General features: G+C 50.5%; 1 protein-coding gene across 11 annotated transcripts in view; it reads left to right on the top strand.

Annotated features, from left to right (window-relative positions):
- The first annotated feature begins 1,262 nt into the window (after window positions 1–1,262).
- The window catches only part of TLR5 (toll like receptor 5), a 30,880-nt gene continuing 8,980 nt past the window's right edge, over window positions 1,263–23,162 (top strand). The window contains exons 1-5 of one of the 11 annotated variants that reach the window (XM_043485848.1): window positions 2,257–2,271; window positions 2,472–2,538; window positions 2,825–2,904; window positions 12,429–12,589; window positions 17,066–17,176. Coding sequence is in view for 2 of the 11 variants with exons in the window: in XM_043485851.1 (XP_043341786.1) it covers window positions 1,385–1,556; window positions 12,429–12,589; window positions 16,326–16,655 (663 nt within the window). In the remaining 9 variants the exon portion in view is untranslated. The other 10 variants (XR_006272651.1, XM_043485849.1, XM_043485850.1 and 7 more) reach the window with 10 other exon arrangements.

Genomic DNA, 23,162 nt, shown 5'->3' on the forward strand with positions numbered 1-23,162 from the left:
TGTCGAAAGACACGGTCAGGTAGACAGGACCTAAGGGTCCTTTCAGGCCTGACATGAGTCCCCTGAAGCCAGGTGGATGGAAACAGTATCCAAGCCGGGTGCCAGGCTGGGGAAGAGGGCTTCATTGTCCCTGGGGAGACCTCACAGCCTGGAACATTCTCCCTCCTCCCCTACCTATCCCCAGCATCCTGCGATTTGCGAGGCCCCCCGCTGGCCTTGCAGTTCCACCAGGACAAAGTAGGGTAAATGTGCTGTGAACCAAGCTCTTCCACGTGCTTTCGGTTCCATGAACAAAAAAAAAAAAAAGGAAGACTGACCCCCACCACCAGCAAGGCTCTGTTTCAGATCAGGATTGGCCGCTGGGGCTCCCAGCTCTCAGCCCTCACTGGATGCTCTTGCAGACCGCACCCCCCACCCATTCCTGGCAGCCCGAGTGTGAGCGCGCCTCCCTCTCCGCAGCCCCGCCACTGGGGGTTAGGGTTGAGCAGGAAGGCGGCTCCATCGCCCTGCACAGCGGCCCTTCAGACCTACTTGAGACAACCTGTCAGTCACACTTCAGGCTGCCAGTCAAGGACTAGAGCCGGGAAGACTCTATGACGAGATCCTTGCGCTGTAATTAAGTGCCAGGATCTTTCACACCTTGCCGATCCTATCACCCAGTTCCCCGGTGAGTGGGAGTCAGCTGTTTTGATTACACCCGAACTCCCCTCGTTAGTGGGGGTTTGAGACTTAACAACCCCCGCAGTTTGTGCACCCACCCTCACGCTCCCCCCACCCCAGTCCTGCTCAAGACAGGGCCCTGTCTGTCCCCCGAACTGGGTTTCCTCCCAGAGAGCCACTCCACCACTTTCTGATCGGCACCTCTCCTTAACCCTTTGGTTGCACGGGCATCTGGGGAGCCGGTTCTTATTTCTGACAGGTCCCTTTTCCTGCAAACTCTAGCCCCAGAGGAGGTGGGGGCAAAGAAGAGAGAAGGATCACTGCTCTCATAGGACAGAAAGGGTCTGTCTTCTTCTGGGTTCTTCAGACAACTCCGGGTTTCCTTCCTCAAATCACGCCAGCTCCCAGCTGGCACTTGCTGGCTGAAATGTGTCCAAAGGTTCCGCTTTTAGCCCAAGGTTTGGCTCCGTAGAAGGAGCACTGACCCGGAGTCAGAGGGCATGGTCTTGCCAGCTTCTGACTGTGCCTTCGAACCACGTCTCCAGTTCCTCGGGACTGGGCTCCTCCCCTGTGTGGATGGGAAGAGAAAGGGAAGAGAAAGCTGCCCTGGAGGATCTCGAGGGACATTCTGGGAATCTACAGAGGTGGCAACTCTGCGGGTCTTCCAGCCCTGGACGCCCGCAGCCCTTATAGGCGGCCCCTCTCCCGGGATCCAGGGCGCCCCATGCACCCAGCACCCGCGTCCCTCCCTCCCGCCCTCCCAAGTCCTTGGGTCTGCTATATTCTTCCTCGTCAAACGGACACTTTCGCCTGTCCCCGCAGCCGCAGGGTCTGCGGCACTCGTCCGAGGAGCCTCAAGATTGGAGCAGGAGGGCCGCTAGCCAAAGAGAACAGAGGTTACCTGGGCTGAGGGGGCTGGGGCGGGGCCGGGGGCGGGCCTAAGCCGGCCTGGGGGCGGGGCCTGTCCGGGGGCGGGGCCGGCGAGGTCTTCCGGGCCCCCGCGTGGGGCTCAGCTTCTGCGACTGCGAGGAGCGAGCGAAGGTGCGCGGGGCGCGGACAGACTTCCCCGGAGGTGAGAGCTCTGCCGCAGACTAGGGCAGGCCAGGGCTGCTGGCCCCCGGCAGGGACGGGGCAGGGACCCGGAGCCCCCGGGGGGCGGGGAGCCAGCCACCTGTGACCACCGGGCGCCTCTTCCCCTGGCAGAGGGGTTCTGGGTTGTTTACAGCTCTCCTCCTGCGCCCCGGGGGGGCCCATTCCCTGGACCGATTCCCTGGACCTCGCTCTTGGCTTCTCGAGGGGCATCCCTGGGGGAAGGGAGAAAGGGGGAGCACGTGGATACCTCGCCAGCGGGACTCTGGAAACTTTGGCTGTGAGGAAGTCACTTGCACCTCCACCTTGGAACGGTGCTATCAGACTTTCTCCTTTTCACTTTCGTCCCCACCCTGAGAAGGGCAGGTGGCTTCACTGTCTTCCTTGGAAAAGGGATACAGCCACCTTCAGCAGGACCACCAGAAATCCCAACAAGTTACTGAGCTGCTCAACAAAAGGCCTTGAACCCCCACATCTCCACCCTCATAACACCAGGTAGAGCAGCCTGGCAAAGGCTCTGAGGTAAATAGTTTAAAATGAAAAATCCGCTTGTGAAGATAAGAGCATAGTGGCAGCACTCCTGGGAAACCACAGATGGAATGACATTTTTTTAAGGGATGAGGACAGGGTTAGTGGATTGTCATGGGGTGAGGGGTGTTGTCCCAGGAAGTCCGCTGAGGCCGTGTTGGGTGGGAATTGATGGCGGGGGCTTTCCCTTGCAGTGGGCTAGCTGTGTAGTCACCTGGTGTTTCGAACACCTGTCCAGCACCTGGACCCACGAGCGAGCAGGTAATCCAGTGTCCTTCAGATAGGTGCTCTTGCTGAGCAGTGACCCAGCGCATATGGTGTCGTCGGGTGTGTCTGGGATGCTGTCCTCTCGCTGAGTGCCTGGAAGAGGTTGATAGTGATCACACACTGATGTTGGAGAGCTGCCCCGGGGAGCAGCCAGGCCCTGGCCAAGTGTGTGTCATTCGATCACTTCTCCCTGCATTTACTCAGCCAGGCTGAGTTTTGACCGATCTGTCCAAGGACTCCTGGACTCTCAGACTCACTTCACCCTTGTTCTTGTGGACAGAAGGCAGTGGCCAGCAGCTTCCCATTGTGCCAGGCACAGCCCATCAGAAAGAAAACCTTGGAAGAGGAACCTGGGAGAAGGTCTGTGGTGCTCGATGCTGATCCTCGAGTTGTGGGATTGTGGGGACATTCCAGAGGGTTCCCAGAGGAGGGAACCAGGCCAACGCTAGTTACTGAGTGTATTTTAACAATCCCTCTGACCACACCCCAGCATATCAGCCTTCTGGTGCTCCTGTTCTAAATGACTGCAGAATCATCCATTCCTTCTGGTATTAGAGCTCTGAGTAGATCGAGAATCTTTTAGAGTCTGTGGTTTGAATGCAGAGCCATCCCTGCCAGCTTTGGGGGTTTGTTTCTAAGGAGGCAAGGCTTCAGAGGAAGTTGTATCCCAGAGCTTTCTTTGTTTATTTCCCTGTCTCCGGAAGTTTGGGTTGCTGAGTGCTGAAATCAAAATAGGCCTGTTTGTCTATTCCTGCTCACAGACTTGGAGAGCAAGAAAACACTGGAATGTGAAATGACTGAATCCACTATGTTTGTTTCCCTTTTTGATTTGTGGGAAAGAATGCAGAAAGCAGATAGAAATCTTCAGCCAGGTCTCAAGCTTTGGGAATTCCCATTCTGTTTTTGCAGTGCCTTCCCTGATATGAGGGCTATGACCTACAGTGTGCCCAGCTCTATGGGACCATCTCAGCTTGGCTGAGGGAACGTTCCTGCCCTTTAGAAGCTTCCAGGTTCAGGGGAGGGGAGAAACCAGCACCTGTGTAACAGAGAGCACTCGAGTGAAATTGTGTGGCCTGGTCTGCTGGTTCACAGAAGATAGCCCATGTGGTCTGGAAAAGGCAGAGAGGCTCCGGGAGCTACTTAGTCTTCAGCTGCGTTTAGAAACAACGGTCAGGCACCAGGCAAGGCAAACGGGGAAAAGCCCCTGAAGCTCAGAATAAGCAAAGGCGCTCTCTCTCCCCTCCCCCATACAGTCCACATTCTTTGCCTTCCTTCTCGGCTCTGTCTCCTGCCACTGCCGAGTGCCCTCGGCCACACTGACCTCTCACGCCATTCTGACCAGGCCTCTTCTGTATGCCTCTCTCTCTGCACTTGCTGTCCTGTGCCCACTATTCTCTCTGTTAGGGAATCATCTGGTTTTGGGGGGTTTTTTTTTGGTGGGGGTGGGTGCGTATTTTTGGTTCTTTTCTTTGGCCACAGCATGGCATGTGGGATCTTATTTCCCCAACCAGGGATCGAACTCGCATCCTTTGCATCAGATGCTCAGAGTCTTAAGCACTAAACCACAAGGCTAGTCCCTCTTCTCCATTCGTATATTCTTTTCATGTACACACACACACACACACACACACACACACAAGCATTTCCCATCAGGGAAGTCCCCGGAATCCTCTGGTTTTTAGGAAGCATCTCAAATAGCACCTTTCCCAAGGAAGACTTCCCTGGCTGGCCGCTCCCCTGGTCTTCAGGCAGAGTCGGAGGGTTCCTCCTTCCCCTCAACTGCCCCATGACCGAACATCTACTGAAGCCCATGGACCCTGTGTTGCCCAGTTGGCTTGAGGGGTTTTGCCCCACCAGCTGAGGCTGTGTCTTACTCATATAGCAGTCCTCTTAGTGTCTGGCACATAGCAGGCAGCACTCGGTAAATGATTCCTGATTGAAATTCAGCCATATGTGGGGACCATGAAGCGCCTCACTTACTTGTGGGTTAAGTGCTATTATTGGGAAATTAAAGACTAGATAAGCTTGGTGGAGGAATTTGGGTTTAATGCGGTGGCAGTACTCAAAACCCTTAGCAGCCCTGGGGAGATCCCCTGGAGAAGGGAATGACAACCCACTCCAGCATTCTTGCCTGAAGAATCCCCATGGACAGAGGAGCCTGCTGGGCTACAGTCCACGGGGTCACAAGAGTCAGACATGACTTAGTAACTAAACCACCACCACCACTGCCTCAGAATGGACAACATCCATTCTTGCAACTTCCATTCTGCAACATCCTTCTTTTTTTTTTTCTTGCAACGTCCTTCTTGATCTGGCCCCAGGGTGTCCTCTCCAGCCTCCCCTCCCACCAGTTCACACCTTGAACTTACACTTCAGTCTTATGAACCAGTTGGATCACAGCAGACTCGGGCCGGGCTCCCCCTCCCCTTGACCCTGTTGTTTGACAGCCTCTGCCAGGAAGGCCCACTGCTATCGCGAGTTTACCCTTCCCCGTCCACAGCACTCAGCGTCTGGATCCCCTGAGTGCAGAGGTCCCTTGGGCTGGGTTGCACGTCCTCCTCCGGGTCTCACTGCCTGCCAGCACATCCTCTTACAGCATCATGCCCTCTTGTGGCTGCCTCCTCTTCCTGACCCTCAGCTCCCAGGTCACTTGGGCCGGGTTTGTCCTTGATGAAGCCCCCTCAGCTAACAGCTTTCTTGGGGAGAGTGCCCAATAAACAAGCATTGGATAGAAAGCTGAACCATCCATCCAGTGCCTGTTTATGCCATTTCCATTGGTTGGAATTGTAAAAGCAAGGACAACACAAGAGATGTTTGAAAAGAAAAAAGTTAAGACTTGGTGATGAGCAATATGAAAAAGGAAAAGAGAAGGTTGGCTTATAATCCTGTGAGGCAGGAGGAATTGGACTCAGGGAAGGTCCACTCCATGCCTCAGAGTGCCATGCAAAAATGTTTCTATTTTCTGGAGGATTTTCAAAATCCAAAATATTGTTAAGTCACCTTGGGGTGTTACTGCATCTACAGTTATTGCAGGATGCCCAAGTGGGGACATCCTTTAATCTGCAGAAATGTGCACTTTGAATGCAGATGTGGTCAGGGTTAGAAGGAGGTGACAGGAGTTTAGAGAAGATGGTCCAGCTTGTGAAAGCAAATGCAATCACTGCAGGAAGAAGCTAAACTGAGGTCTTGGGGAGAACCTACATTCTGGGGGTGACTGTGGGAGAGAGGAACTGGTGGAAAACAGAAAGAGAGAAGAAAATCAAAGAAGCCAAGGAAGGAGATAGTTCAAGAAGAGATGCATGGCAAAAGCTGTCTGTGCCAAAAAGAATAGAGATTCAGACAAAAACAGATGAGAAGGACGTGAGCTTTGAGAGTAACACTCCCATAGGAAAGCGAGATCTCAAAAGAGGGTCAAAAGAGGCTGATTAATGGGCAGTGGAAACATTGGGCGGAGTCTCAGACCTCACATCTGTGGAATTTGGCCACGGCAAAACGATAGATTTTTTCTGAATGGTCGTGTCAAGAGAGGATAGTTTTGTTTGTTTTGTAAGAGATCTAACCATAGTTCCATGCCGGAGGGAAGAGCCCATGTATGCTAAGGAATATGGATGCATTGCCCTGTTCACATTGGTTGTGTTTCATTTAACCTAGCTCCCCAACAGTTGCCCCAGGGAACTCTCATCTAGGGTAAGTTCCCAAGCCATGGTACTGCCAAATCCAAGGAGATGATGTTGCAACGTGGAAGCAGTTGGTCCTCACCTCCCTGACCCATGGTAAAGTCATCTCAAGTGCCCCAAACTTGACTTTGCTTCATAATGGTGCGGGCCAGATGTTTTCTCCTTGACTGGGCACAAATTCATGACACCAGTAATAATAGCAGGCACACAAACAGCATTTACTCTGAGCCAGACACTGTTCCGAGTCCCTGTAAGATGGGTCTTGTTATTATTCTCATTTTTCTGATGATAAAAATGAGGCCCAGGGGACTCACCCAATGACACAGTGGTGAGGGGGGAGCAGGGTTCCAACTGGGTGTGTCTGGCTTCAGGGTCTGTGTACTTAAAGTGAAAAGAAAGTGAAGTCGCTCGGTTGTGTCTGACTCTTTGCGACCCCATGGACTGTAGCCCACCAGGCTCCTCCATCCATGGGCTTCTCCAGGCAAGAGTACTCAAACCACTACATTAGTTCAGGGTGAGCAGCTCATGCTTTACTGTAGATGGATGTTTGTGGTTCCAGCTTTAATTGCAGAATTCTTAGTCGTGGTACTGCTGACAACATGACTTATCCAAGTTCACCAAACCTGTTTATCTATCTATCTATTCATTGTGGGTTAGACTAGTGGTTTTACTAGTCATAAATAATTTAATCATCAATAAATATTTACCACATGCAGGATACTGCCAGGGACCCAGAAATATGACCTTATATGTGTCATCTCATTGAATCCTCATAACCACTCTATTTTGTAGACAGGGCAACTGAGCCAGCATTTGAAGGTGGCCATAATGAAGGCTCTAATGAATCTGCCTGCAATGTGGGAGACCTGGATTCGATCCCTGGGTTGGGAAGATCCCCTGGAGAAGGGAAAGGCTACCCACTCCAGTAATTTGGGCTGGAGAATTCCATGGACTCACAAAGAGTCGGACAAGACTAAGCGACTTCTCTTTCACTTTTCTTAATGAAAGCAAGATGGAAAGCCACTTTCAGCCCTAAGTTTCTGTGTTCTGAGGTTCACGGTCAGAGACTTAACTGGTTCTAGAGTATTCCAAGGCTAACTTTATTTTCTTTCTCAACACACAAAAGGTTTGCAAGTATGAATCAGTAACATGCTCAGGTGTGCAAGAAATACTGCCCCGCCTTTTATTTTGTAGAGATCAACTTAATATTAGTTTGCAGCCTTTGTCTTACCAGGCTGGCGAGAATAGAAAACACCCCAGGGTGGTGTCATGATTTCCGGATCTTATGCAGTGCTGAGAGCTTGGGGTGGGGTGGCAGGGGATCCTGCTCACCAGTCTGATCCACTCAGGTTACCACTGAGAAGCCTGCTGACCCCACCTCCCTGGGAGTCTCTGCTACTTTTGGACTGTCCAGCCAGAATCTAGGGGCTTGCCAAAGTCCTGTCCTCCCGGGACCCCCAGACCTCTCTTCCTTTCCTGTTTCTTCCAGACCTCCCTGCTTTGCCCCTCCAACTTCACTCCTCTCAAGACCTCCTGGAAAAGCCTCTGTGTCCTGGACCTAAGTCCCTGTTTGGGAAATGAAAGCCAGAAGATTCTGCAAGTTACTTCTGAGTACAGTCCTGTTACATACCTAGCCTGGGGCAGTGATGTCAGGAGACTGCAGAGGATGGAAGTGGGCAGGGGAAGGTGGAAATACATGGAGGGGGGAAACATTTCTACTCTTAAAAGATGATCTAGCCACAGGAGCAGTCCCTCTGAGAGTAAATTTCTAGGTGGGAAAAAGTTGCTATTTGAGGCCAGGATATACGTGTGTGCCTGCTAAGTCACTTCAGTCGTGTCTAACTCTTTGAGACCCCATAGAGGGTAGCCCGCCAGGTTCCTCTGTCCATGGGGTTCTCCAGGCAAGAATACTGGAGTGGGTTGCCATTTCCTCCTCCAGGAGATCTTCCCAACCCAGGGATTGAACCCACAGCTCATACGTCTTATTTTCTGCTTTGGTAGGTGGGCTCTTTACCGCTAGCACCACCTGGGAAGCCCCTGGATATATGTAAATCCATTTTATTTATCTACTTTACTGGTCCATCCCTTGTGGCCCAGCTGGTAAAGATTGCACCTGCAATGTGGGAGACCTGGGTTCGATCCCTGAGTTGGGAAGATCCCCTGGAGGAGGGAAAGGTCACCTACTCCTGTATTCTGGCCTGGAGAATTCCATGGACTGTATAGTCTATGGGGTTGCAAAGAGTTGGACATGACTGAGTGACTTTCACAAGACCATTATTTTCCATAGATATTTTCAAGATTGTCTATAGTAGATTCAAAAATTTGCCAAAAAGTAGGGGAGGTGATTGTGTCCTGGTCTGTGATGGCTGTCATGACACTCAGCAAATCTTGTTAGGTAATTTGAAGGTTTCCAGGCTTTGAAAATGCTTCTAGTTCAAACTGGCCATCAAACAGATACAAAAACAGGACAAGGAAAGTGAAACTTGGCAAGGATGCCCAGGTGATGGCCAAAGCGGAGCTAGAAACCAGCTTTCCCCTCTCCCAGCCCAGAGCTCTTGCCCGGTGATCCCAGCCCAGTGATCTCATTCATCTTTTAAAGAATCACCCACAGGGCAGAGGAGCCCAGTTTCTTGCTAACTCCACCCTCATTCAGCGTGGAACACAACCCACCTTGGGCAGCTGGTCCAGGCTGTTTCCACACTCCACGGACCTCCCTGAGGTCCCTGGGTGCTGGGCACATGGCAAGAATGTGTCCTTAGAACAGGGGTGTGTTTCCCAGCCCTGCCTGTCCTGCTCCCAGTCTTGGGGCACCACCAGTGAAGTCATCCTTCCCCCTCTGCACCTGGCAGGCCCAGAGATGGGGGACCCCTCTGCCTGGCCCAACTCCCTCCCCCTCCCTCCCCTTTCCTCTGCCCAGGGGGTGTCTCCATCAGCTGCAGAGCAGGCTTGATTCTACCAGCCCAGGGAGGTTTTTCATGATGCTTTTTGTTAACCCAGCACAGCCTGCAGATCCCTCCCCGGACAGTTCTCAAGTGTTTTGTACTGTCTCCTCACATTTCCATCCTCTGTGTCTAAGGGATCATAGTTTAATACGGTTTCTCTTCACCAGGCCTCTTCCCAACTGCTTCCAATTTACCTCACAATCCAAATGATTTTTGCTGCACTTAGCGGATTGCCTGTGTCATTACTTCCAGGGGATGCAGTATCAGACTTCCCAGCTCGCCCTCTGCTCAGGCTCCTGACCTTGCAGCTGCCTATCTTTCTTGGCAGTTTATTTTGCCCATGAACACTCAGAGTTTAGCTGAGTTGCTAAACTCAGGGAGTTTAGCAATTCAGGGAGACTGTCAGTCTTATATGTTAATTTTCTAATTGAGAATGCTGGTGCTACCTGAGGAAGACAGACAAGTCAGTGTTACGTGTCAGACTCTTTGCAACCCCATGGACTGTAGACCGCTAGGCTCCTCTGACCATAGAATTCTCCAGGCAAGAATACTAGAGTGGGTTGCCATTCCCTTCTCCAGGGGATCTTCCCAACCCAGAGACTGAACCCACGTCTCCTGTATTGCAGGCAGACTCTTTACCGTCTGAGCCACCAGGGAAGTCAGTGCTTTGGTGAGCTGTCTTTCCCCAAGGAGTTTTAGATGTGCCATGCTAGTTGTTAGGTTTTAATATACACTCAGATGGAACTGGAGAAGGAAATGGCAACCCACTCCAACGTTCTTGCCTGGAGAATCCCAGGGACGGGGGAGCCTGGTGGACTGCTGTCTATGGGGTCGCAGAGTTGGATATGACTGAAGCAGCAGCAGATGGAATTATTTCTTCCAGTCAGATGCTTTAAAGCTGGGTGCTAAAGAGTTTATAACGAGCAGACAGAAGAGAAACCGTTTCGTACCTGAACCATTTTGGTTTTCATCTTGTCTCAGTGCCTCTGGATGGTGCTGGCTTTGTTTTGGTTTGTGGGGACCACCACCGGGAGATAGTAAAGACTGTAAGGAAAGTTTTTGCATTAATTTCCCATGAGTGCAAAAAAGAGAAACACCAAATCACGCCAGTGTACTGAGAAATTCGGTTTCCTTCTCTCCCTGTTTCCCTTGAGTGGTTTCCAAAAGGAATACATTTTTGGTGAGGTGCAGTTGGATAAATGATGTCTGTCTACTAAAGAAGGAAGAAATATTAGGGGATTATGCATCAATAACTCGTTCTCCGTGCGGCACTAGAGTCTTCTCAGAAGCCGCCAAATATGCTTCCCTGGGGAAGAAGAAACTATTATTGTTGCCATTGTATAGATGATTAAGTTGGTGCTCAGAGAGGTTAAGCACTTCCTCAAGGTCACACATCTATTAAATTGTGGAGCTAGGATTTGAATCCAGCCACACTCGTTGGAAAAGACCCTGATGCTGGGAGGGGTTGGGGGCAGGAGGAGAAGGGGACGACAGAGGATGAGATGGCTGGATGGCATCACCGACTCAATGGACAGGAGTTTGGGTAAACTCTGGGACTTGGTGGTGGACAGGGAGGCCTGGCGTGCTGGGATCCATGGGGTCGCAAAGAGTTGGACACGACTGAGCAAATGAACTGAACTGAACTGAACACACTCAGTTGTCATTTTGACCCTTCCCCGCAAATCAAAATTGTGTACACTGCCCAACAGATTCAGAACCTCACAGGATGTGGGGGTGGGGGTGAAAGTGGATAATTCCTTCTAAGGTCCCTGCTAGGAAAGAAAATACATCACACTCCTGTTTTGAAATTCAGTCGCAGCCTCCTCTCCCTATGCTCCAGGAATGGCCAGCCTGCCAGGAGCGTTTGCATACTCTCTAAGCCTAGGCAAGCATTAGGAACTTCTCTGCAGGGCTCAGTTCAGAGCCGCTGTGGCCTCCACATCCCTCACCCAGACTTTCCTGAGGCCCTCGGAGGGCTCCGGCCTCGGTCTCCGCCCTTTGGCGCCCCCTGCTGGTCTCCAGGAGAGGCGCCTGTGCTGGAGCCAGAGAAATGGTACCCAAGCTCTCCTGCTTCCTCGTTGTTGCTTAGCTGCTAAGTCCTTTCCTCAGCTCCAAGTAAAATGATGTGACCTGCCCAGCTCCCTTCCCTCTGAAACATCGAATAACCCTCCTCGAACAACCATCCGATGCTTCAGTCTTCAGGACTGAGAAGAATTGGGAGTGAATGCATGGTCCCCGCTTCTCAAAAGTGATCATGCAGCATCCTGGTCATACATCGTTCCCGGGGGGCTTGAGGTGGCCTGAGTAGTGAGCAGTGAGGCCCATAATAGAGCTCTCAAGTCCTTAGCGCTCAGATCATTGTCACTGAACTAGCAGCATCAGTATTATCTGGAGGCTTGTTAGAAATGCAGAATCTCAGGTCCTCCCCCAGACCAGCTTGAGTCAGAATCTGCACTTCAGCAAGATCTCTGGATGATTCATATGCAAATCATCTTTGGAGGCTCTGTATCTCTTTCGCAATGTCCACAATTTTTATTTTTTTGAAGATCAAAATGACAAGTTTACAGCTGGATTCAAATCCTAGCTCTGCAATGCGATGGTTATGTGACCTTAAGCACATACTTAACCTCTGAGTCACAGTTTACTCATCTATAAAACAGCGGAAAGAACTATATGGCATCCTTAACTTTCAGGACCCATCTCATCCTAAATCTGAGACTCAATACTTGCCCAACGTCTCCTAACTCAGCCATGATTTACCTAGTTGTACTGCTTAGAAACATCAAACTCTGATGGCAGACTGAGCTCTCCCTAAAACCTGCAAGCTCTCTGCTCACTGTGGAGAAAATGATGGACTATCCTCATCCTTTGTGTGAGCCCCTGGCAAATGACCACAGAACTGTCTTGAAGGGGACATCTGGGTCCAGGGGAGGTATTTCCTCCCCACCGCCATGACAGTAAAGATGGAGTGGACTGTGAAAGCGTGGAGTTCCCTCCACAGAGTGACGAGGGAGAAAGCTTCCCCGCCTGACCTCTTGACCCAGAGACTGGACCTGAGGTTTCTCCAGGTCCCTTCAGCTCTGATGTTCCACATGCCTTAGTTTACAAAAGGGTTTTGACCTTTTCCAGTTAAACTTCCACTTAATCAGAGACACACTTAGTGTTTTAAATTCCCCTGCAGATAAAAATTGCTGTGTGGCATAGAAAACCATCTCCGTAATGTTGGTGCTTCTCCCTCCTAATTAGCTTTCCTGTTCTCCCTTAGGACAGCAGAAACTCTTTCTCCTAATTCACCAGAATAATACTGACCACCATCTTCGCTACGAGGAGGTTGGCAGAGTCTTAGGAACTAAAGCCTTTAAACAACAGGGACCTCCTGTCTCTAGAATAAGAGCACACCAGAAGCCCCTTGTGCTGGGACTGGAGGTAAGTACTCCTGATGAAAATCACCCTCCATCAGAATATGAATGGGAAACAGCTCACCGGATGCTTCAGTTGTGCTGTGTGCCTCGGGGCTACTGCTTGAGCAAAACTGGGTGCTTACCCTCAGAAGATGGGCAAGCTGGAGGAGGAATGAGGTGATGAAAATGCCATCGTGGACATGTACACAGAACCAGGGCAGGAGATAAAGCACTTGTGGGAATATGAGAACCGTTTCACAGAAGAGTTGGCCTCTGGGGTAGCCTGTGAGAGGTGAGTTTGGGTTGGGTAAACAGATGAGACGGGGACAAGCACCCCAAGCCCAGGATCAGCAGAAGCAGAGAAGTTAGATGGAGGCCACACTGGGAGAACGCGAGTTATCCCCGGAGGCCAGGCAAGACTAGAAAAGCCAGAGGGTAGGTTGTCTGGAGTTTCCCCCTCTGGCCAGTGAGAGGGTTCAGGCACTAAGGGACCCCTCTAATCAGCCATTCCAGGAATAGACTAGAGTCCATGTGGAGTCTTGCCCCCTGAAGAGTTGGATCATTGTGGGCAGGAGGAACCAGAAGGTTTCTGGTCAGAGCCGTGCCTCCTATAAGCCCTCTCGTGTACCTGAGTGAGAGATGGAGGTGTTGGGGTAAGACTTGCTCTGGGGGTGGGTAGGGGGTCAGTCACTGCAGCAGCCTGGACAGGAGGCAGCAGCAGCACAAACAGCTGGAAGTGAGGGGAATCGATGCTCGGGGTGGTATCCTGAGATGAACGTCACAGGAATGGCCACCATCTGCACCAATGTACTTGAGGCTTCTTTCAGTGGGGGGTTAATGAAGCTGATCTGACTTTACCCACCTCATTAGAGTTTCTTATGTACTGAAGATGGAAATAAGGGTCCACAACCAAAGACAAATAGAGCACAGTGTTTGATGAGTCAGAAAGGCTACAGCCCCAAGTGCTCTGAATGTGGAGGAAATGCTACAGATGCCCAAGAGGATATTTCGAGCTATGTCCAGATGTGGAAGAAGAAGGAAGGGCATGCTCCCTCTCAGAGGCTATCGTAAGCACAGATAACCCCTCCCAGGTAGGATGGGAGAGAGCAGATGAGATGGGGCTGCTCCAAAGGGCCCCAGGTTCCCCCCACCTGGACCAGCCCATCTGAGGAACACAGAGCCCAGACCTGCCCTCAGCACCCTGGTAGCTGGCCCTGCAGGTCATGAAGAGAGAGGAGGACCCAGAGGCAGGATGTGACAAATTGATTCATTCAGCAGAGATTTACAAAATAAGCTACAAACCAGTGAGCTTGAGGGCTTCCCAGGTGGCTCAGTAGTAAAGAATCTGCCTGCCAATGCAGGAGACACAGGAGACACAGGTTCAATTCCTGAGTGGGGAAGATCTCTTGGAGGAGGAAATGGCAGCCAACTCCAGTGTTCCTGCCAGGATAATCCCAGGGACAGAAGAGCCTGGCGGGCTACAGTCCATGGGGTCACAGAATCAGACATGACTGAACACGAGCACAAGGTGTATAGTGAGTCTGACAGCTGTTGTGGGCAAATTCCTAGAAGAGATCTGCTCTCCGGTCTGCAGCCCTGAGGACAGGTGGCGGGAACCCCTGCAGGTGTGCGTAGGTTCTAGAACAGCAAGTTGTGTCGGACTCCACTCATTTCCATCCTGACAGCATTACCAGCTTCCGGCAGCCCTGGGAATGCAGCAAGGCATTTGACTGAGTCTCTCGTGATCTCCCCTGCCACCCCATGACACATGAAAGGGAAGTTTCTTTCTGGGCTAGACGTACTAGACCAGCTTTGTATCAAGGCATCATGCGGCAGAGAGATGCAGACAGACCCTAAGGGGACCACCAGGTGCCAGCAAGTCAGTAAACCAATCTCCCGAGGGCGCACCAGCGCACAGAGCCCCTCTGCACTGATGTTCTGCTTCCCCTTTGGAGAACAGTCATCAGTTACCAGGCTCTGCCCTGCTGTGTTAATCCATGCTGCCCACGGAAGCTGCTGCTGACTGTCTCTGCTCAGGCGTGTAATGGGTCTGAGGAAAAGGGTGGGTGGGGAGCACACTTTCCTTTTTGTTTGCAGGAACGAACTGCCAGGTCCTGGCGGCGGGGCACCTTTTGCACCCAGGTGTGCACAAGCGAGCCTCCCTCTGTGGCTGCACCAGCCTGAGCGGGCTCCGCTTCAGACCCACCACGCTCTCTGCACCCCAAAGCCCACCTCCTAGAGGCTTCGCATGGTGCTCCCACCAGGACGGGCCTTGAGCCCTCCAGTGGGCCTTGCTGTGGGACACAGGGAGTCACCACGTGGTTAGAACACATGCCAGGTCTTCCTGGGCTTCCCTGGCGGCAGATAAGAATCCTCCTGCCAATGCAGGAGGCATGGGTTTGATCCCTGATCCGGGCAGTTAAGATCCCTGATGCCGTGGAGCAGCTAAGCCCATGCACCACAACTACTAAAGCCTGTGTGCCCTAGAGCCTGTGCTCCGCAACAAGAGAAGCCACTGCAGTGAGAAGCCTGTGCCCCACAATGAAGAGTAGCCCCCACTTGCAGCAACTAGAGTAAGCCTGTGTGCCACAGTGAAGACCCGGTGTAGCCATAAATAAATAATTTTTTAGAAAGCAAACAGTTTACAAAAACAAAGAGAGCCAGGCCTTTTTCTCCTAGAAATAGGAAGCAAGGTGTCAGCGGCTTCTGAGAGGGCAGAGGCCAGGCAGGATGGGCAGGGGAACCAGCAGAGGTTTGCAGTCACCCCTGGGGGTAGGAGAGAGGGTGACCGCACGGTTGGATTCTGCACATCTGTGTGAGCACCAGTGTGGTACCTCCCAACAGAGCTATAGCCGCCGGATGTAGGCATGCAGCGGGCCGGCAGCCGGTGTAGACAGACAGGAGAGAAGAGCAAGGAGGCATCGGGGTTGAAGGTGTTGGCAGAGGGTCGGAAGAGAAGGTCTGTGGGGTGTAGAATGATGGGGAGGTGGAAAGGGCAGATGCACTTGAAGAGCAAGGAAGGTTTGAGAGGGAACAGGAGGCCATCAGAGAGTCAGCCTAGTGGAAGGAAGGGCCCAGGAGACCTGGAAGGGGAAGGGTCATGCTGAGAGCGTGGGAGAGAACTCAGCATTTCAAAGGGGTCATCTCGGGATGGAGTGACTGTGGGGCAAGGGGGACCTTCACTTGGCGCTGAAGGGGGTGAAGGGCTGAGAGGTTCACCTTCCCCCAGGAGCCCATCCGTGTGTGACCAAGGGGAAGTGACCCCAGGTCAGCAGATGAAGACCCAGGGGTGGGCTGCAGCAGTACTCCCACACTGCCCTCCTTGTGCAGCCACACCGCAGGCACTGGGTTTAGAGGGGAGTCAGCGCTGTGTGGCCTTAAGTAAGCTACTTAACTTCTCTGGGCCTTAGTTTTCTCATGTGTATAATGGTACCTTCTCAGGTAGCTCAGTGGGTAAAGAATCCATCTACAATGCAGGAGATGCCGGTTCGATTGGGTTGGGATAGGAAGACCTCTAGAGGAAGGCATGGCAACCCACTCCAGTATTCTTGCCTGAAGAAGCCCATGGACAGAGGAGCCTGCCAGGCTCCAGTCCACAGGTTTGCAAAGAGTTAGACATGACTGAAGCAACTGAGCACGCAAAGACTTGGGAGGATGCAGAAGGGGAGGAAGCTCAGAGCTCTGTGGGCATGAGCCTGTAGGCAAAGGTGTCCACTCTGTGGTATTGTACTTATTAAGATATACTTCTTTCCTCCCTCCAGACTCGAGTCCACTGGTTCTCAGATGTGAATGTGCATCAGAACCACCCAGAGGGCTTGATAGAACAGCCTGCCAGGCCATGCCCCAGAGCTTCTGATTCAGGAGCGGGGGGAGTGGGAGGCCAGGTAGCACTGATGCTGCTGGTGCAAGGACACCTCTTGGGCATCACTGCTCTAGAGTCTCTACAGACCATGAGACCTTGGCAGGCAGAGGACCCCCAACATCCAGCAGTGACCAGCACAGAGCAGGGGCCTGGCCTGGGAAGAGTGGCTCCGGGACAAGCACAGATTCTCAATACAGCAGCTGGTCACCATGAGAAGAGGTGGTGTTGAATGAAAAAGAGGTCACTTGGGAAGAGCCTCAAAGTTATGGTGGTTTGTGCAGAAAGCTGGATTTGTATCTGGGGAGCAAACGCTGAGGTTCATAGCAAAGCAGTCACCCATGCGTTTGGAACTGCTGTCAGGGGCAGAATGCTGGTCTGGAAGGACCATGGCCCTGGCAACACTGCTGGCTTCAGAGTGCTCATTTGCTGGCTTGTTCCGATGACATGATGCTGTGTCCTGCATGTGAAGAGCACGTTTGCCCTGGGAAGATCACCGTGTCCACTGGCCTTGAGCCTTTTCCCGAGGCTGAACTTGAATGTCTCCCCATGTGGACTCAGTCCAGGATTTTTATTGTTCTGTGAACCTGGGAGAAACCCTCCCCAGCACCCATTTGGAAATGTATTAACTGTTTTTCTCAGACAGCAATTGGTTCTCCATGCCTGGTGCTCCAGCCTCCTGCCAGATGTGGGCCACCACCTGCCAGGAGAAACGTCCTCTGTCCAGCCTTGCGGCCAAGCTCGGAATCCCAGGTGCAGCCAAAGAGCCCATTATGAGTATTATTTATTAAGAACCAAGTGTTAAATTAGCACAGGAGCAGTCCTGACCCAGGCCAGCAGGATTTGCCAGCCAACTGTGGTGCCCGGGGAGCAGAGGCGCCCCTGGGCGCAGGCTTCCCTGCTTCCCGCAGAGACACCAAGCCTGGTAATTCACCCATGCCGAGGCCAGCAGCTCTGCTGGGCAGGCAATTAAGTCAAGAAAGGGAACCCGCTCTGCTGACGGCTGGGATTAAAGCTAAATGAATTCAACTCAGAGAAAAGGGCTGCGACCCTTCTCCCTCTGGCCTCATTATCTTAATTAACAGTGTTTGGCAGGAGTATTGAGGCCCGCATTGATCGAGCTGCTCCTGTTACCCCTCAGAGCCCTAGACACAAGTAGCCTCGGTAATAAAAACCCAATTCTCAACAGCCCTCTGAATTTCTTTCCAGCCCTCTTCCTCTAAGAAAAGCATGGGGTTTCTGAGTTGGAGGGGATCCTTTAAACCAGGGTTTCTCAGAGTGTGGCCTGAGGACCACTCTCCTCAAAGTACCTGGGATATGGCGATAAAATGCACTTCCCCAGCTCCATGAGACCTATCCAGCTGAATCTCCAGGAGTCCAACTCTGGGAGTGGTGGTATTGCTTTTTCTCTTTAATTTTGTTTTCTGATCTTGGTAAAATATACCTGACATTGTGCGTGCATGCTAAGTCACTTCAGTCATGTCCAACTCTGCAACCCCGTGGACTGTAGCCCACCAGGCTTCTCTGTTTATGGATTCTCCAGGCAAGAGTACTGGAGTGGGTTGCCATGCCCTCCTTCAGGGCATCTTCTTGACACAGGAATCAAAACCGCCTCTCCTGCAGCTCTCGCATTGCAGGCAGATTCTTTACCGCTGTGCCACCAGGGACACACCATACTTGACATTAAGGACATTCATATTGTAGATGGTGGCTCAGACAGTAAAGAATCTGCCTGCAACACGGGAGACCCGGGTTCGATCCCTGGGTAGGGAAGATCCCCTGGAGAAGGGAATGGCAACCTACTCTAGTTTTCTTGCCTAGAGAATCCCAAGGACAGAGGAGCCTGGTGGGATACAGTCCATGGGATCACAAAGAGTCATACATGACTGGGCATTCATCTCCAGAAATTTCTCATCATCCCAAACAGAAGCTCTGAACCTACAAAACCATCATTCCCCACCCCTCCCTCCAACCCCTGGAAACGTCTGTTCATTTTCTGTCTCTCTGAATTTGGCTAATCTAAGTCCCTCATATAAGTGGAATCAAACAGTATGTGTCTTTTGTGATTCACTTATTTCATGGAGGGTATCTTTAAGGTTCACACATGTTGTTGAAGTGTGTGCCAGCTTTTTGTCTGTTTTTAGTAATATTCCATTTTACGGATGGACCACATTATCTTCTCATCTGTCAGTGGACATTTGGGTCACTCCTACCCTTTGGCTGTTGTGCATAATGCTGTCATGAGCATGGTGTGCAAATACCTGTACTGGTTCTAAGGTACCGTCAAACTTGCAGCCATGTGAGGCGACCTTCTGAAACTGGAATCACCTGGAGAGATTTGTCTACTCAAGATGCCCTAGCCATACCATAGACCAACCAAATCACCCATAGATGGGACCCAGTTCCTGTATTTTAACTCCTCCAGTGGTTCCAATGTATGGCCAAGTTAGAGAACCATGGGTTTATACCAGTGATTCTAAAATTTGGGTGTGTACAAAATTCAGTCACTTGTTAAGAGCACAGACCCCTGAGAGTCTCTTTTAACTGGTCTATGGGAAGCCAGAGCTTCAGTGCTCGAAGCTCTTCAGGTGGTTCTCATATGTCACCAGAGTTGAGAACGGCTCCTCTCGTTCAGTCTGTCATTGAAACGAGAACCTGCTGAGGCTGCTGGAGGTGACCCTCTCTGCCCAAGGTTCTGAGCCCTTTGGCACCCGAGTCTGCACTGGTCCCCAGCGCTGATTCCTGAGCCAGTCCCATGAGTTCTCCAAACTCTACCACACGGGTGCAGAGGGTAGCTCATATATGGAACCTCCTGTTGTCCTACTCTTAATTTGAAGTGTTAGCCTTGAATGAGACCACGACTGACATATTACGGAACAGTATTGCTGTATTAGGGAAGATTACTCATATATTAGGAAACAACATGAACATATTAGTGAATGTGAAATTTGCATTTGCTTATGTGCCATTTCTTAAGTTTAAGAAAACGACCCCACCGCACCAGCCTACGTATGACGAGGGAAAAGATCTCAGAAATCTACCAGCAACCTTCACACTCTGTGTGTTTTGAGCTGACACCCATTCCCAACTGGTGTTCCACTTCCCCTGACACCAAATAGCCCCCTCCTTCCAGCACCTCACAGTAGCCCCCAAGCGGCAACCCTCAGGCCTTTTTCAAGGAAAGGGATATTTCTTGCAACGTGTTGTGTATATTTCTTAACTGCATACATGTATAAAACAGTGCTACCATTTTCATTAGGTTTTTTAGGTGCTGCCAATGAAGGTTTTGCAAGCTGTGTGCTGCCCTCTTTTCCCCCAGAAGTCCTGTGATCTTATTGAGTGATTTTGCATAGCTGAGCGATTTTTAGGAAGGACTGAGTATATCGCCTGATGGCAGAACTAACAGTGTCAGTACGTGTCGTTTCTCACCATCTTTTTACGAATAGTTTAGGAGCACACTGCCAGGCCACTCCATCTGCTGCCGTTGAGAACTCACTCCAGACACCCCTGGATGGCGCCCTCCTCTGCGGGGTCGGAAGCTGCTGCCAGCAACCAGCTGCTCTGGGGTCAAGAAGCAAGGAGCCCTGTCTGGCACAGGCTTCTTCCGGGCCTTAACCCAACACACTCTCATCCCTCTCTCTCCCTTTGGCTTCAGCCCCCTTAGGGTTTGGACTTTTGGTCACTTGATCTTTTTTCTTGGGTTCCCTAAGTCCACACCTGCTGCTCACCCTGTCTCACAGCCTGCCTTCACTCTGGAAGCTCATCTTTCTGACATTTGGTCAGGTCTGAAACAATTCCATGGCCTGGTTCCCACCTTGAAATTAGATTTGCCCTCTACCAGTGTTTGTTCATATTTATTTCAACCCATTTTGGATCCTGGTTCCCATTCCAGGAGACCCCGGCCTGCGATGGTCCCTCTTCCTAGCTTCTGTCTTCATGAATAACCCCTCCAGACTCCTGTTGGCTCACCAGGTCACCTGGCTCCTCTATTCATGTGTCCTGCCCCCTGACCTGTAGAAGTCTGCTTCAGAGATGAAGGTGTAGCTATTTCACACTTTGCTGTATTTCATAAGAAAATAGGTCTGCAGTATGTCTTCGTAGCATGACATGAACCCAAGTGATTTTCTTTAATATCTGTTTGTTCAACTGGCCTTATCTATCTTGCTGTTTAATTTCAGTTTCCCTGTTAATACTTGAAAATTCAGTGTATTGAACATGTGTTGTTTGGGACTTTCTTTCATTTGTTTTTACCGTGAATTCAAGGTCAAGCTGCCTAGTACAGTGTCAACATTTGGAGGCCGGCCCTGAGTGGTCCGTAAAAAGACAGAATTGAAACTAGACATCTTAACTCTGTTATTCTGAACTGGTGTTCTCACTCACGTGTCTCTGTAGGGATTTTCCTGTCAGGTTACATAAGACGAGAATTCGTTCTGATGTTTGAATAAAACAACAGCCACAGAACTGTCAGCAGCTTGGGGGCCAAGCTAGTTCTTTCCTGCAAATATCAGTTCAGTATCAGAACACATTTATCTTGCAGTCACTTAAAATCCTCATTGGTGAAATCAAAGTCTCCATTCTCCTTTCTTCTAAAACAGAGGTTAACGAACTATGGTATTTGGACTGCAAAGCCTAAAATATTCACCATTTGGCCCTTTACAGAAAAAGTTTCCCAAGCCCTGTTCTAGAGTGTAAAACCTGGTGGTTGTTATATGTAAACCAAAGGTTTTCCTCATGAGATTGAAAGGGCTAGCCTTCAGGAGAACAGGGAACCCTCTGAACTCAGGTACAAATTTTGATTTATGTTGCAAACATGCATTTTTGGAGAGTGAAAGGTCAGGCTTGGTCTGTTGTGTTCACCACTAAAACAGTGCCAGACAGAGATGCTCAGCAAAAATTAATGAGTAAGTTATTGAGGAGGAGGGTGTGGCAGAGTCAGGCCAGAACCAGATGAAGGAAGTCTTTGCAGGATTTTATTCACAGAGCAGGGGGAGGAGGAGGAAGGGGGTCTGTGTGGAGGTGTGGTATATTCTGGGTTATGTTTCTGAAAGAACACCCTGGCTGCTCTTTGGGAAACGGAGGGTAAGACTGGAAATAAGAGAGATCAGTGAGAGCTCTCAAGTCTAGTCCTGTCAAGAGATGGGGGCTTGAACAGAGTAGACTTGGGAGGTGAAACTGACATGACTGGCTCCCATGGGGGTGACATTTCAGAGAACAAAGGTGACTCTGCTGTTGTTACCCTGAGCCCATGAGTGGAAATGGCAGAGAAAATAAGAGCCTTGATAAACATTCTCACCAAGTTTTTTCTTATGATTCTTAAGTGCCTGGTTTTGGGTTTATTTTTAATAGTAGGTTATATTTAATTATTACCAACAGGAAATTGTTTAATTTCAAATGTGAAATGGCAATAGTTGTTTTTCATCTGATGGTATACACGAGTATACTGTGCCCCCCCCCCCACTCTTTTCTTTTAATTTAAAGAATTTATTTATTTTTGGCTGCCTTGGATCTCTGTTGCTGCATGTGGGTTCAGTAGTTGTGGCATATGGGCTTAGCTGCCTCACGGCTTGTGGGATCTTCCCGGACCAGGGATGAAACCCATGTCTCCTGCACTGGCAGGCAGATTCTTAACCACTGGACCACCAGGAAAGACTTGCTGTCCTACTGTTAACATGGCCTGCTTTTGATACTTCGGGTCAACTCTGGAGTTGATATCTCCTTCTGATCAGCTGTAAATTGTGTGTCAGAGCCTCAAAGGTGCTATGGAAACCCTACCACAAATCACCCCCAACACAACGAACCCTCTTCAGAGTCTGCAAGTGATCCGGGGCTGGTGCCTCCTCTAGTGCCATGACCTCTTCATGCTGTCTGCCCTGAGATGGAACCTGTACCAGGGATGTTTTCATAAACCAGTGCCCTCTTCTTGTTTCTTTCTTTACTCTCGCCCTCACTCTGCCCTCTGAGCCATGTAGCTTTTTCCTTACCTTCCAACAGAGGCCTTCTGATATTACACGTAGAGCAAGTTGAGTACTTGGCAGGCACCATGTGGAGGAGCCATACCGGTGGGTAGAGGTGAAGTGGGTGAGGGGACCTCCTGCACTTTCTCTGCACCCTCACCACTCCCAACACGGCACTGAGAATATAACCAGTCACATTCATTCAGCACCTTTTGCCGTTGTGTACAAGCAGATGCTCAACCCAGACAGATGGTGAATTTACCTATTGGACTAGGCAAGAGGTCTGGTTTTTGTATAGCTGTACACGCACATGGTCACACAAGTGCCAGGCATGCAGTTGTTGCTGAGTACATCCTTATTAAACTGAAAAATGGTGTACCCAGTTTTTACATGATGAGCTGTACTGTATAGGAAGTGAGACGGATAAATAGAGATGACTTAGTATCTTTGGGAGATTAGAGGGGAAAGAAAAATCAGTGGATTTATTTTCCACTCCTCAGCAGAGGCTGCCTTGGGATAGGAATGGGGTCCCTGGCTGGGGTGAAGTTCAAATATATCTCTTCCTAATGTTTTCTCCAACTCCCATCAACAAATCTTGAATGAATGAATTCACAACCTTATGAATGAATGACGAGTTATCACAAAGATTAAATAAAGTATTTCTAAAGTACTTGGAACCACACTTGCTATGTAGAAAAATGCAACATAATAGATAAAAAGAGAGAAAAGCTCTGTCTACACCACATAGTATCTGCCAGTAGGCATGGCCACGGACCCAGAGGAAC

The sequence above is a fragment of the Cervus canadensis genome, chromosome 13, assembly GCF_019320065.1.
Source record: "Cervus canadensis isolate Bull #8, Minnesota chromosome 13, ASM1932006v1, whole genome shotgun sequence".
Lineage (NCBI taxonomy): Eukaryota > Metazoa > Chordata > Mammalia > Artiodactyla > Cervidae > Cervus > Cervus canadensis.